We start from the raw sequence: 12,815 nt of genomic DNA on the forward strand, positions 1-12,815 counted from the left end.
AATGGTCTTCTGAGATACATCACTATTTTTTTTTTAAAGATTTTATTTATTTATTTGACAGAGAGAGAGACAGCGAAAGAGGGAACACAAGCAGGGGGAGTGGGAGAGGGAGAAGCAGGCTTTCTGCTGAGCAGGGAGCCTGATGTGGGGCTCAATCCCAGGACCCTGGGATCATGACCCAAGCCAAACGCAGACGCCTAACCAACTGAGCCACCCAGGCACTATTAATACTCTCATTACCCCTACCTTCTATCAATATTTTATAGTAACTATTACAAAAATAAAAAAGTATACTCCTAAGCTTTTAGAGTTATCTGAAGATTACGGAGTTGGTACAAGTATAAAGCCATATAGGGAAAAAAAAAAGAAAAATGACAAAATGATCTCATATTCTTTACACCAATGTTAAATATTTATAAATACATCGAGAAATATTAAACTCAAAAGATGTGAAGCATAGGAGAATTTGAAGCTAAACTAGTCTATAAAACTTTACAAGCATGAAAACACTGTAACTCACATTATCCATCTGTTTCCAGCACATGTCAAGGTACTGTTGAGCTTTCCGTCCCTCTTGAAGATGCTGGAGATCATAACCACAAAACAAATAAAACAAACAAAAAATTAGATTTAAATACTAAAAGTCTAAAAATCCAAAAAAACCTTTATTTTTCACTTTATTTTTTCAACGTACTAATTATGTAATTTTATCAACACTTAGGAAGAGATTATTAGTAAAGCAAAACTCTCTAAAATGCATTTAATAAGTATTATCTGAATACTTTAAGTATATCCTTTAAGACAGATATAATCTCTAGAAAAATGTATGATTTGTCTTGAATAGGGGTTGACAAATGTCTTCTATAAAGGGTCAGATATAAATATCTTAAGTTTTGCAAGCCATGTGGTCTCGGTTACAAATACTCAACTTTGCTGATATAATACAAAAGCAGCCACAGGAAATACATAAGTAAATAAGGGTGGGTCTGTTTCAATAAAACTTTAATTACAGTCACTGAAATGTGAATTTCAAACAATTTTCACATGCCATGAAATAGTCTTTTGATTTTCTTTTCAACTATCCAAAATATACAAACCATTCTTAGCTCATGGGAACTAAGAAAAACAGGCAGTAAGCTAGATTTGGCCCATGGGCTGTAGGTTACCAAAATCTTGGTCTTAAATCCAAAAGGATCACAAATTAGCAAGAGTATCTTAAGATAATTTTAGCTAAAAGAAATTAAAATAGGGCGGCGGTACGAGGCGCACGCTTGTGGTCCCGGTCGCGAGGTAGGAGGAGAATGTGGCGCGCGGAGGGGAAATGGCTGCCGAAAACAAGCCGGAAGAGCGTTTCCTAAAGTGTATTCTGCGGAACTAGCACCTACTGTGTTCTCAACACCGTGCCACCTCTAGAAGATGATCATGGGAACAGCAATAGTAGTCATGTAAAAATCTTTTTACCGAAAAACCTGCTTGAATGTCTGCCGAAATGTTCAAGTTTACCCAAAGAGAGGCACCGGTGGAACACTAATGAGAGATCATGATGCAGCCGTCCTTTTGGATTTCTTTTTAATAACGTGTGACCCTTCACCTTTGATCCCCTGACCTGCATTACCTTGGTAACCATTTCATTTTTTAATTTAATTTCATTTTTTAATTTTGGTGTACAAGCTGTAACATTTCATCTCTCAAAGTGTAACACGCTGATTTCCTCAAATAGAGATACCCCTTTGAGCGATAAATTTGCAAAATGCTGTCATTTTCTGTATTAAAATTCATTTCAGTTTTTAAAATAAAAAAAGAAATTAAAATAGAAAATCAGTTTATACTGAACATTACTTTAAAAAGCAAAGTAATTATGTGAAAATATTTCATATACTATATAGCTGGATGAAAACAATAATTACCATTTTTCTTTCAGTTTTCAGATCATGAGCATATCTCATTAATTCACCATAAACTCTGTGCGCCATTTCTTCTGCTACTACTTCTCGCTGTCCTGCATAGTCATTTAACTCGTTAAGGATGTTAAAAAAGGCTATACACGAGGTAAACCTGACAAAAACATATTAAAAAATGGTGAAATTTATGTATTTTTTCTTTACAAATATTTTCTGTGAGGTATGGATGAGCCTGACACTTGACACATTTTAACATATTCAACCTCACTCTCCACTGGTAGCTCCAAATTAACTTTGTATGAAAAGAATACCGTATTTAACTCAAGTTGTGTATGTTTGGATATCTTCGAGTAGTCTTAATTTATAAATAAAGGGGTATATGGGGTCAAAAAATAGTAAGAATACTACCTGCAGGCTCTTTTGGCATACTGGAATCTCTTAAGTAGCCAATTGACTGGCCTGAGCTGGGGAATGAGCTTGGATTCCTAGGACTGGCAGCTGAACCTGTTGCAGAGATGATGTGCTTGCTCTCGAGGACAGAACCTGCCAATCGTACCACTCAAATGCATTTCGATGGCTGATCTATAGAACAATTTTGCTATCAGCTCTGGATACAGCTGCTTATATGCCTGCCCACATCCTGAATGGAAGTAAAGTGCCATTATGGTTGGCACCAAAGAGGAGTAAAAAGGGGCAATAAGGGTAAAAAAATGCATGTGGAGGGAAGGAGAGAAACAAAGAGAATTGCTGTATTAACATGTATAGATCTACTCTAAATACACTGCCCGAACACTCTTTCAGTAGAAAGCAAGTAACTCAGTACTCCATTAACACTAAACCTAAGAATCCTAACAACTAACAATTATATACAAAGTTGTTCTAAGGCTAGTCTCTTTGTTTCTGTATTTTAGAGCCATCCACATATGCCTGCTTAAGACTACCAAAAAGCTCATAAGCAATTCCTAAACTTTTATTCAGAGCTCCAAGGTTACTCTGAAAACCTCATTCCATTTCGATATCCCTTTAAACTAACCAGCCAAACTGTTTTAATACCTGTAAGAGTAAAAGCAAGAATCTAACAAGCTAACAATTACAAAATAAAGGGGAAAATACCCTTTTCTTTTGAAAACTAAATCACTCAAGTCCCAGTCCACATTTTACTTGGAAACCCATACTTCCAACTATTTCAGAAAACTGAGCCCACTGAAACATTCATTCTTATTAGAATAGTTTCTTATTCAAAAACCTATGATTTTTTTAAATTAAAACTTAAAAAAACATTATAAAGAGCTAACAGCATATTTATTTTACTAAATAACAAAAATATAAGTTTTTTTTAAATTTCAATATGCAATAATAAACAGGTATATAATTTACCTTGGTTCTTCATCTTTGGAGGAACGTTTGGGACAGTACTTCTTGACCAGATTTCTATAGGAAGAAAACAAGTTTTTTAATGTATAAAAAATACTACTGTTGAAATATATTCTAAAAGTTGCCAATTTCATGATATCAAGAATTTAATGACATAAAACAGGACAGCAACATAATCCTCTACTACCATTAACATATGATCCTTACATTTTGTTCTTGAAATACTGATACCTGTTAAAAAGAAGTGTTATTTTTGGTGTGTATGAGTGTAATCATAATAATTTGGATGATTATGCTATCAAATGAGAGAGGTAAGAAGAAACAAAGTACACAGAACAAATTTCAGTATATGAAACTGAGTGACAGCAAAAAGACATGTATTTCAAAGAAATATCATCACTATTTTGTTTTCCAAATCAGGAATTTTAATATGAACTAAGTAAGGTAACATGCAAACAAGATACTGACTCACTAACAGGATAAAAGAACAGTATCCTCCATAACTCTGCTTTTATATGACCCTTAACATTCTCTTTTTTAGGCAAATTAATTTGCCTAAATGATCATGCATCCTCCATAACTCTGCTTTTATATGACCCTTAACATTCTCTTTTTTAGGCAAATTAATTTGCCTAAATGATCATGCATCCTCCATAACTCTGCTTTTATATGACCCTTAACATTCTCTTTAGACAAATTAATTATATTTATACTTATAACTTTCTTTGCCTGCATCTGTGTTCAGTCTACACAGTCTCAGCCTAAAATACTACCTCATCTCACCTTTGCAAACTCAGAAGGAGACTAGAACATGGACTCTGAAGTCAGACTGGACTACCTGGGTTTGAATCCTAACTGTTTTGTGTGACATCTATGTGTCCTTGGGTAATTTACTTGCCTAATTTCCTAACAATGGCAATAACAGTACCTACACCCTACAGGGTAATGAAAATTAAAGCGGACAGTATTTGTAAAGCATTTACCAGTGCTTTGTACAGTTCTCAAAATATGGTCAATGGACAAGTAAAGGTCCACAGACTCTTTGTTGCCAATCCACAAAAAGCTAAGTACAGAACTTGAGAGTAATTTTGTCTGTTGAATCTAATAAAAAAATTGGTGCCTATATTTTGTCTCCTTTTATGTCATTTTCCTAGCATTAAAATTTTACTGTATTTTACAAAAGCATTAATACACAATGGATTGGAAATTTAAAAAGAAAACTAGTCCATCAACAGAAATAATAAGATACACTGTTTTAACGTGTAGGCATTTATAAAATAAATGGCCCTATGGTCTTTCAAATAAATATTTCAAAAGAATCACTGTCTTAATTCTCAAATCATCAATTCATTCCATTTAATTCAGCTTATTCATTCTATAATTACCTACTATATGCTAGGCACTGGGCAAGCTACTGGGAACATTAGAGATGAGAGACTACCCATGCTCAAGAGATTTATACTCTACTGAAAGGAGATAAGCGTATACCAATAATTACAATATACAGCATAATAAATGCTATGATAAAAGTATACAAAGGGTGCTATGACAGACAACAGAAGGAGGTCCTAACACCCTGAACAACAGGGGAAAAGAACAGGCAAGACACTGAGAAGGGTTAATATTTACCGAATTAATCAAAATAAACTCATAGTCGGGGCACCTGGGTGGTTCAGTTGGTAAAGCATCCAACTCTTGATTTTGGCTCAGGTCATGATCTCAGGGTCATGAGATTGAGCCCCGAGTCAGGCTCTGTGCTCAACACAGAGTCGGCTTGAGATTCTTGCTCTCCCTCTCCTTCTGCCCCTCCCCCTGCTTGCTCTCTCTAAAATAAATAAATAAATAAATAAATAAATAAAATAAAATCTCTTTAAAAAAAACTCACAGTCATCATTGGTTGTAAAGTAAGGTACAGAATGAAAGCCTTAGGCCTTACATATATATACCTGTTTACTGAAAGTTTTACTAGAAAGGAGGGGAAGATGGAGAAGAAAGATCCTGAGCCTCTCTCTTCCCACAACACTCAAGGCTCTAACTATATACAGTGCAACTCTGGGAATGACCTCAAGACTAGCAGAACACCTATTCTACAACTAAAGATATACAGAAAAAGCCACATCAAAAAGGATATTAGGGGCAGATACACAGTCAGGAACCGAAACCCCATCATGGCAATGCACAAGTGGTAGAGATATCACAGGTGTAGAAGTCCCCCCTGAGGAGCAAATGGATGAAGCCCCACATAAAATACCCTCCCACTCTGGGGATCTGCACAGGAAAACAAGACCCTATAACATCTGGCTTTGGAAATCAGCAGGACTTAACTATGGGAGAGCAAGAAGTCTATAGGAAACCAAGACTCTTCAAAGAGTCTGTATCACTGGGAGATACAGCACAGAGGCAGAAGTTTAAAAAGTGCCTGGGCCACACGTAAAGGATTTCATTTACTGACTAATTTTAGGATGTGTGCACAGGGGCAAGGATTCATAGGAACTTTCTCCAGGAATGGAAGTGCTGGCAGGTACCATTTTTCTCGCACTCCTTCAGCCTACTTGGTCTTAAGAAGGCGGGCACCAGTTTTGAAACTCTCCATCTACTTTGGTAGCTGTGCTCACCCAGCCCTGTGTTCCCTTGCAGACCTACCACATTCAACCTAACTGCTCTGGCAGGTAGCCCTCCAAAGCAGTTCCCACTCACCACACCTGGCAGGCAGCCTCAGTTAGAACCAGCATCCCCCAAAACAACTACCACCCCACCACACCCAGTGGGCAACCCTAGCCAGAAGAGTACCTCTCCAAAGCAACTCCTGTCCTTGGAAGGGTTTGGAGCCCAGCCACTCAGCCTTCCACCCCTCAGCATGCCTGCAACAGTCACAGCTGGGCCTGGCAGCCAGCTATAGCAGGAGCTAACCCCGCCTACCAGGACACTCACAGCAGGCCAGCTAGGCCAACCAGGCCTCTCAGCCAGCAGTGCTGTAGTCCAGTCACAACAGGAGGCTGCACAAAACCCACACGGGGAATATTCCTGGAGTGCATGGTTCTGGTGAGCAGGGGGAACTGGCACTACTGTGTCCCAAAGAACACTTTCTACTTAAGACCACTGCTTTCAAGACCAGGAGCCATAGCTGACATACCTCACATATGGAAACAAACACAGAGAAACAGACAAAAACAAGGAAATAGAGGAATATGATCCAAATGAAAGAACACAAAATCTCAGAAAAAGGACTAAATGGAACAGAAATAGGCAATCTACTGGATAAAGAATTCAAAATAATGGTCATAAAGAAGCTTACCAGACTTGAGAAGAGTAGATGAACTCAGAATCTGAACAGTTAGAAAATATAAAAAAAGAACCAGAGTTGAAAAATACAAAAAAAATGAAATGAAAAACACACTAGAGGAAGAAGAATAAATCCGCAATCTAGAAGACAGAATAGTGGAAATCAAGCTGAAAAGCAAAAAGAATGTTTAAAAGAATAGATTGGGACATGTGAGTGGCTCAGTTGGTTAGGCATCCTACTCTTGGTTTTGGCTCAGGTCATGATCTCAGGGTCCTGGGATTAAGCCTGGCATCGGGCTCCACACTTAGTGGGGAGTCTGTTTGAGATTTTCTTCCTTTCCCTTGGCCCCTCTCCCACTCTCTCAAATAAATAAATAAAATCTTTTTTAAATAAATAAAAATAAAAGAATAGGTTAAGGGACCTCTGGGGAACATCAAGCACACCAACATTTGCATTTTCAGGGTCCCAGATGGAAAAAGAGAGAGGGGAAAAAATCATCTGAAGAAATAACAGCTGAAAAATTCCCTAACTTGAGGAATGAAATAGATATCCAGGTCAAGGAAGGAAAGAAACCCCCAAAGGAGATAAACCCAAAGAGGTCCACACCAACCACATAATAATTAAAATATCAAAAATTAAAAGAGCGAATCTTAAAGCAGCAAGACAAAAAAGTAAATGTTATGTACACGGGAACAACCACCTAAGTCTATTGTTTGATTTTTCAGCAGAAACTCTGCAGCCCACAGCATGATATATTCAAAGTGCCAAAAGGTAAAAACCCTATAAACAATACCCTACTCAGCAAGGTATCATTCAGAATTGAAGTAGAGATAGTTTCCCAGACAAACAAAAGTTAAAGGACTTCATCACCACTAAACTGACTTTACAAGAAGTGTTGAAGGGACTTCTTAAAGTAGAAAAGGCTACAACTAGAAGAAAATTATGAAAGAAAAAATTTCGGGGCACCTGGGTGGCTCAGTTGTTAGGTGTCTGCCTTCGGCTCGGGTCATGGTCCCAAGGTCCTGGGATCGAACCCCGCATCGGGCTCCCTGCTCAGCGGTAAGTCTGCTTCTCCCTCTCCCACTCCCCCTGCTTGTGTTCCCTCTCTCACTGTGTCTCTCTCAAATAAATAAATAAAATCTTCAAAAAGAAAAAAAATTTCACTGGTAAAAGCAAATATATGGTAAAAGTGGTACATCATTCATAAAAGTACTATGATAGTTAAAAGACAAAAGTAGTAAAATCAATTTTATCTACAATAATTAAAGGATATACAAAATAAAAAGATGTAAAATATATGTCAAATACATAAAACAAAGGGAGGGGAAGAATGTAGTGCTTTTAGAATGTGTTCAAACTTAAGTGACCATCAATTTAAAAGAGACTGCTATATACATAGCATGCTATATATGAATCTCATGGTAACCACAAACTCAAAGCCAGTAACACATACACAAAAAATAAAGAGAAAAGAATCCAGCAAAACACTAAAAAAAAAAAAAAGTCATCAAATCACAAGGGAAAAAAAGCAAGAAAAAAAGAACCAAGAACTACAAAAACAACCAGAAAACTATTAAAACAGCAATCAGTATATACATATCAATAACTATCTTAAATGTAAATAAACTAAATGTTCCAATCAAAAGACATAAGGTGACTGAATAGATAAAAAAAAAAAAAAAGACCCATCTATACGCTGTCTTCAAGAGGCTCACTTCAGACCTAAAGATACGTACAGACTGATAGTAAAGGGATGGCAAAAGATATTCCAAGCAAATGGAAACAAACAAGAAAAGCTGAGGTAGCAATACTTACATCAGACAAAACAGCCTTTAAAACAAAGACTGTAACAAGAGACAAAGAAGCCCATTACATAATGATAAAGAGATGAATCCAACAAGAGAATATAACAACTATAAATATCAATGCACCCAACACAGCAAGTACCTAAATATGTTAAGTCAAACATTAATAGACATAAAGGGAGAAATCGATAGTAATACAGTAAATAGTAGGGGACTGTAGCACCACACTTACATCAACGGATACCTCATGTATACACAAAATTTGTAAGGAAACACTGGCTTTGAACAACATATCAGAGCAGATGCACTTAACAGATACATACAGCATTCCACCTAAAAAGAACAGAATACATTCTTTTCAAGTACACATGGAACATTCTCCAGGATAGATCACATTTAGGGCCACACAAGTCTCAATAAATTTAAAAACACTGACATCATATCAAGCATCTTTTCTGACCACAACAGTATGAAACTAAAAATCAATCACAAGAAAAAAAAAAATGGAAAAAACAGAAACACGTGGAGGCTAAACAATATGCAACTAAATAACCAATGGGTCAACAAAGAAATCAAAGAGAAAATAATAAAATACCTTGAGACAAATGAAAATGTAAACTCAACACTGAAAATCTCTGGGACACAGCAAAGGCAGTTCTTTAAGAGGAAAGTTTATAGTGGTGTAAGAAAAATCACAAACACTCTAACCTTACATCTAAAGGAACTAGAAAAAGAACAAAACCCAAAGTTAATAGAAGGAAGGAAATAATAAAGATCACAGCAGAAATAAATGAAATAGAGACTAAAAAAAATAGAAAATATCAGTGAAACTAATAGTTGGTTCTTCAAAAAAAATAAACAATTAATAAACCTTTAGCCAGACTCATCAAGGAAAAAAAAGAGAGGACTCAAATAAAATCAGAAATGAAAGAGGAGAGGAGTTACAACCAATACCACAGAAATACAAAGGATTATGAGGCTACTATGAAAAAGTATACACCAACAAACTGGACAATGTAGAAGCAATGGACAAGTTCCCAGAAAAAGAATCTTTCAAGAATGAATCAGGAGAAAAGAAAATTTGAACACACTAATTACTAGTAATTTAACTGATTCAGTAACAACAATAAAAAAAACACACAACAAAAAAAGTACATGACCAGATGGCTTCACAGGTGAATTCTACCAAACATTTAAAGAAGAATTAATACCCATCCTTCTCAAACTATTCCAAAAAATTAGAGAAAGAAAAATTAAATAAAGGCTTCCATATTCATTCTATGTAGCCATCATTACCCTGATACCAAAGACACTACAAAAAAAAGAAAATTAGAGGCCAATATCCCTGAAGAACATAACGCAAAATCCTCAATAAAATATGAGTAAACTACATTCAACAATAAATTTTAAAAAATCATTCAACACAATTAAGTGGAATTTATAGCAGGGATACAAGAATGGCTCAAATCCATAAATCAATAAAAGTGATATATCACATTAACAAAACGAAGGATAAAAATCATATGATAATCTCAAGAGATGTAGGAAAAGAATTCAACATCCATTCATGATAAAAACTCAACAAAGCAGATATACAGGGAACATAACTCAACATAGTAAAGTCCATATATGATAAGCCCACAGCTAATATCACACTCAATGGTGAAAAGCAGCTTTCCCTCTAAGATCAAGAACAAGACAAGGATGACCACTCTCGCCACTTTTATTCAACGTTAATACTAGAAGTTCTAGCCAGAGTAATCAGACAAGAAAAAGAAATAAAAAGCAACCATATTTGTAAGGAATAAGTAAAACTGTCACTATTGACAGATGACACAGTACCATATATAGTAAGGTCCTAAAGATTCTACCAAAAACTATAAATGAGCTAAGAATAAATGAATTCAGTAAAGCTGCAGGATACGAAATTAGCATATTGTTGTGCTTCTATAAACTAATAAAAAGTAGCATGAAGAGAAATTAATCCTATTTACAATTGCATCAAAAGGAATAAAACACCTAGGAATAAAGTTAACCAAAGAGGTGAAAGACCTACTCTGAAAATTATAAAAAGATGATATGTGTATGGTGACAGATGGTAATTACACTTATCAGAGTGAGCATTATATAATGCATATAAATGTTTAAATCACTATGTTGTACACCTAAAACTAATATAACATGTCAACTATACTACAATTAAAAATAAATTTTAGGGGTGCCTGGGTGGCTCAGTTGGTTAAGCGTCTGCCTTCGGCTCAGGTCATGATCCCAGGGTCCTGGGAACGAATCCCCTGTAGGGCTCCCTGCTCAGCGGGGAGCCTGCTTCTCCTTCTCCTCCCACCTCGTGTTCTCTCTCGCTAACTCTGTTGCTGTCTCTCTTTCTCTCAAATAAAATCTTTAAAAATAAATTTTAAGTTTTAATATTTGACATTACTACACTAGTACATGTATATTATTTATAAAAAAAATTGTGCATGCACTGTTCAGTTTTTAAAAGTAAGCAATAAAAAGTTCAGAGATCCCTGGCCTAGAGAAATCAAATATATAAAACACTTTTACATAATGTAATATGGTAAGAACAACAGAGGACTCTATAAAGGGGCTTCCCCAGAGAAGAAAGTCTGAAATTTCTGATTCCCTGACATACCCTTAAGAGGTGAACAAGAACTAGACAACTGGAAAGCCCTGGGAGGATTCTAAATAGGGAAGATCTAATAAGCATAGGCATGGAAGAGAAAAATTACAGCATTTATGAATAACTATGAATGGGTTCATGTTGCTGGAACATCAACCATGAACCAAACTATGGTAATCAGTGAGGCTGGAAAGGTATATGGGGGGCAGCAGAGGCGTTTCTATGTCATATTAAGGAAGTCTAACTAAATACCCTCTACCTGTAGTTCTTAGTCATGGTTATCTGAAACACCACCGAAAATTATTTTTGTGGATGAATGAATTTATTGATTCAAACATGAGCAAATCTATGTGCTACACATTAATTACTTCAGGTACTATATCAACAGAAAGAAAGACAAAAAACTCAGTTAATTAGAACAGGCAAATACACAAAGACAGGAAATAGATTAGTGGTTGCCAGGGCTTGAAGGAGGGGTGAATGGGGAATGACTGCTGATAGGTACAGGGGTTTCTTTTTATGATAAAAATGTTCTAAAATTAAATAATTGGTGATGATTTGAAAACTCTGAGTATACTAAAAGCCAATGAATTGTTTAAAAGGGTGAATTTAATGGTATGTAAATGATACCTCAATAAAGCTGTTACAGGAGGAGGACTGGCTACAGGACAGCAGTCCATCTGCCACAGGTACATCAAATGCAAGTCTAAAATGGAATTTATTTTCTTTATAAACCTTATTCTTTTCTTATATTAATGGTACTACCATCAACCTAGACATTTCAGCCAAAAATCTGGCAATGACCCTAACTTTACTAAGGTGAACACCTTAGGGTGTTCAAGTCCTAGAGATTCTATTTCCTAACTTTTTAACAATAAAAAGGAAAAAAATTACCTCAGAAGAAGTCCCTTCTTCACACTTTGCTACTGCTCTGGATACAGATGTGTGAGGATAGGATGACTGAAACTCCTACCACATCTTGCAACCGAGATCAAGAAATTCACAATGCCGCTGACATTACTAAGCTCTAGAATCCCATTTCCAAACTTCTTGTTATGTGGGAAGACTCCTACTTGAAGAGGAATGCTTCTTAAATGACACTACAGAAGAGCTGAACAAAAATGTCTAACAGAGAAATGTAGTAAAAACTGGAACACTAAAGAAACTTCTGGGATCTAGATACAGATGTGAGAGTTAACACGTAACAGGACAGTAACAAAAACGAGAGCGACCATTTGTCACCCACATACTATTTACCAATCTCTATGCTAAGCACTCTATAATCTTATACTTACAGCAAACTTACAAGCAGGTATTATTAGCCCTATTCTACAGGACTAAGACATGGTCAAATAGCTAATAAAGGACAATGCCAGAAGTGCATGGGTGGCTCAGTCAGTACAGTGTCTGACTCTTGATTCGGCTCAGATCATGATCTCAGTTGTTGAGATCAGCCCTGGGTCAGCTCCGTGCTGGGCGCGGAGCCTGATTAGGATTCTCTCCCTCTCCCTCTGCCCTGCCCCCCCTTTAAAAAAAAGGGGGGGAGGACAACACCAAACCCCACCTCAAATCTGTTCCAACACCTAAGATAGTTAAAACAATAATGAATGAGAATGAGGCTACCCAAAAAGTACGAAACGAGAAGGTAGCTAAAAATAATCTAGAAATACACATTTAAGAGGGAAAGACAAAGTGCGTGAGAAGAGCAATAAGGATGAACAGTCAGGTAGATCAGAGGTAAACAAATTATGGCCCACCCAGCTACCTGTTTTTATAAATAAAGTTTTACTGGAACACACCACACTCATTCATCT

At 36.3% G+C, this 12,815-nt stretch overlaps 1 protein-coding gene and 1 pseudogene across 1 annotated transcript in view; one reads left to right on the plus strand and one right to left on the minus strand.

Annotated features, from left to right (window-relative positions):
* Positions 1-12,815, minus strand: part of FNBP1L (formin binding protein 1 like) — a 78,393-nt gene that overhangs the window by 28,959 nt on the left and 36,619 nt on the right. Inside the window, exons 3-5 of the mRNA XM_088022839.1 lie at positions 3,279-3,332; positions 1,908-2,055; positions 521-583 (exon numbers count right to left, since the gene is read on the minus strand). Coding sequence (XP_087878965.1) covers positions 521-583; positions 1,908-2,055; positions 3,279-3,332 — 265 coding nt within the window. The remainder of the gene's footprint in view (positions 1-520; positions 584-1,907; positions 2,056-3,278; positions 3,333-12,815) is intronic.
* Positions 1,302-1,752, plus strand: LOC114196829 (calmodulin-binding transcription activator 1 pseudogene; annotated as a pseudogene).

Source organism: Eumetopias jubatus, unplaced genomic scaffold, assembly GCF_037043125.1.
Source record: "Eumetopias jubatus isolate StellerSeaLion01/CBP00866 unplaced genomic scaffold, mEumJub1_p1.0 scaffold_4, whole genome shotgun sequence".
Classification (NCBI taxonomy): Eukaryota; Metazoa; Chordata; class Mammalia; order Carnivora; family Otariidae; genus Eumetopias; species Eumetopias jubatus.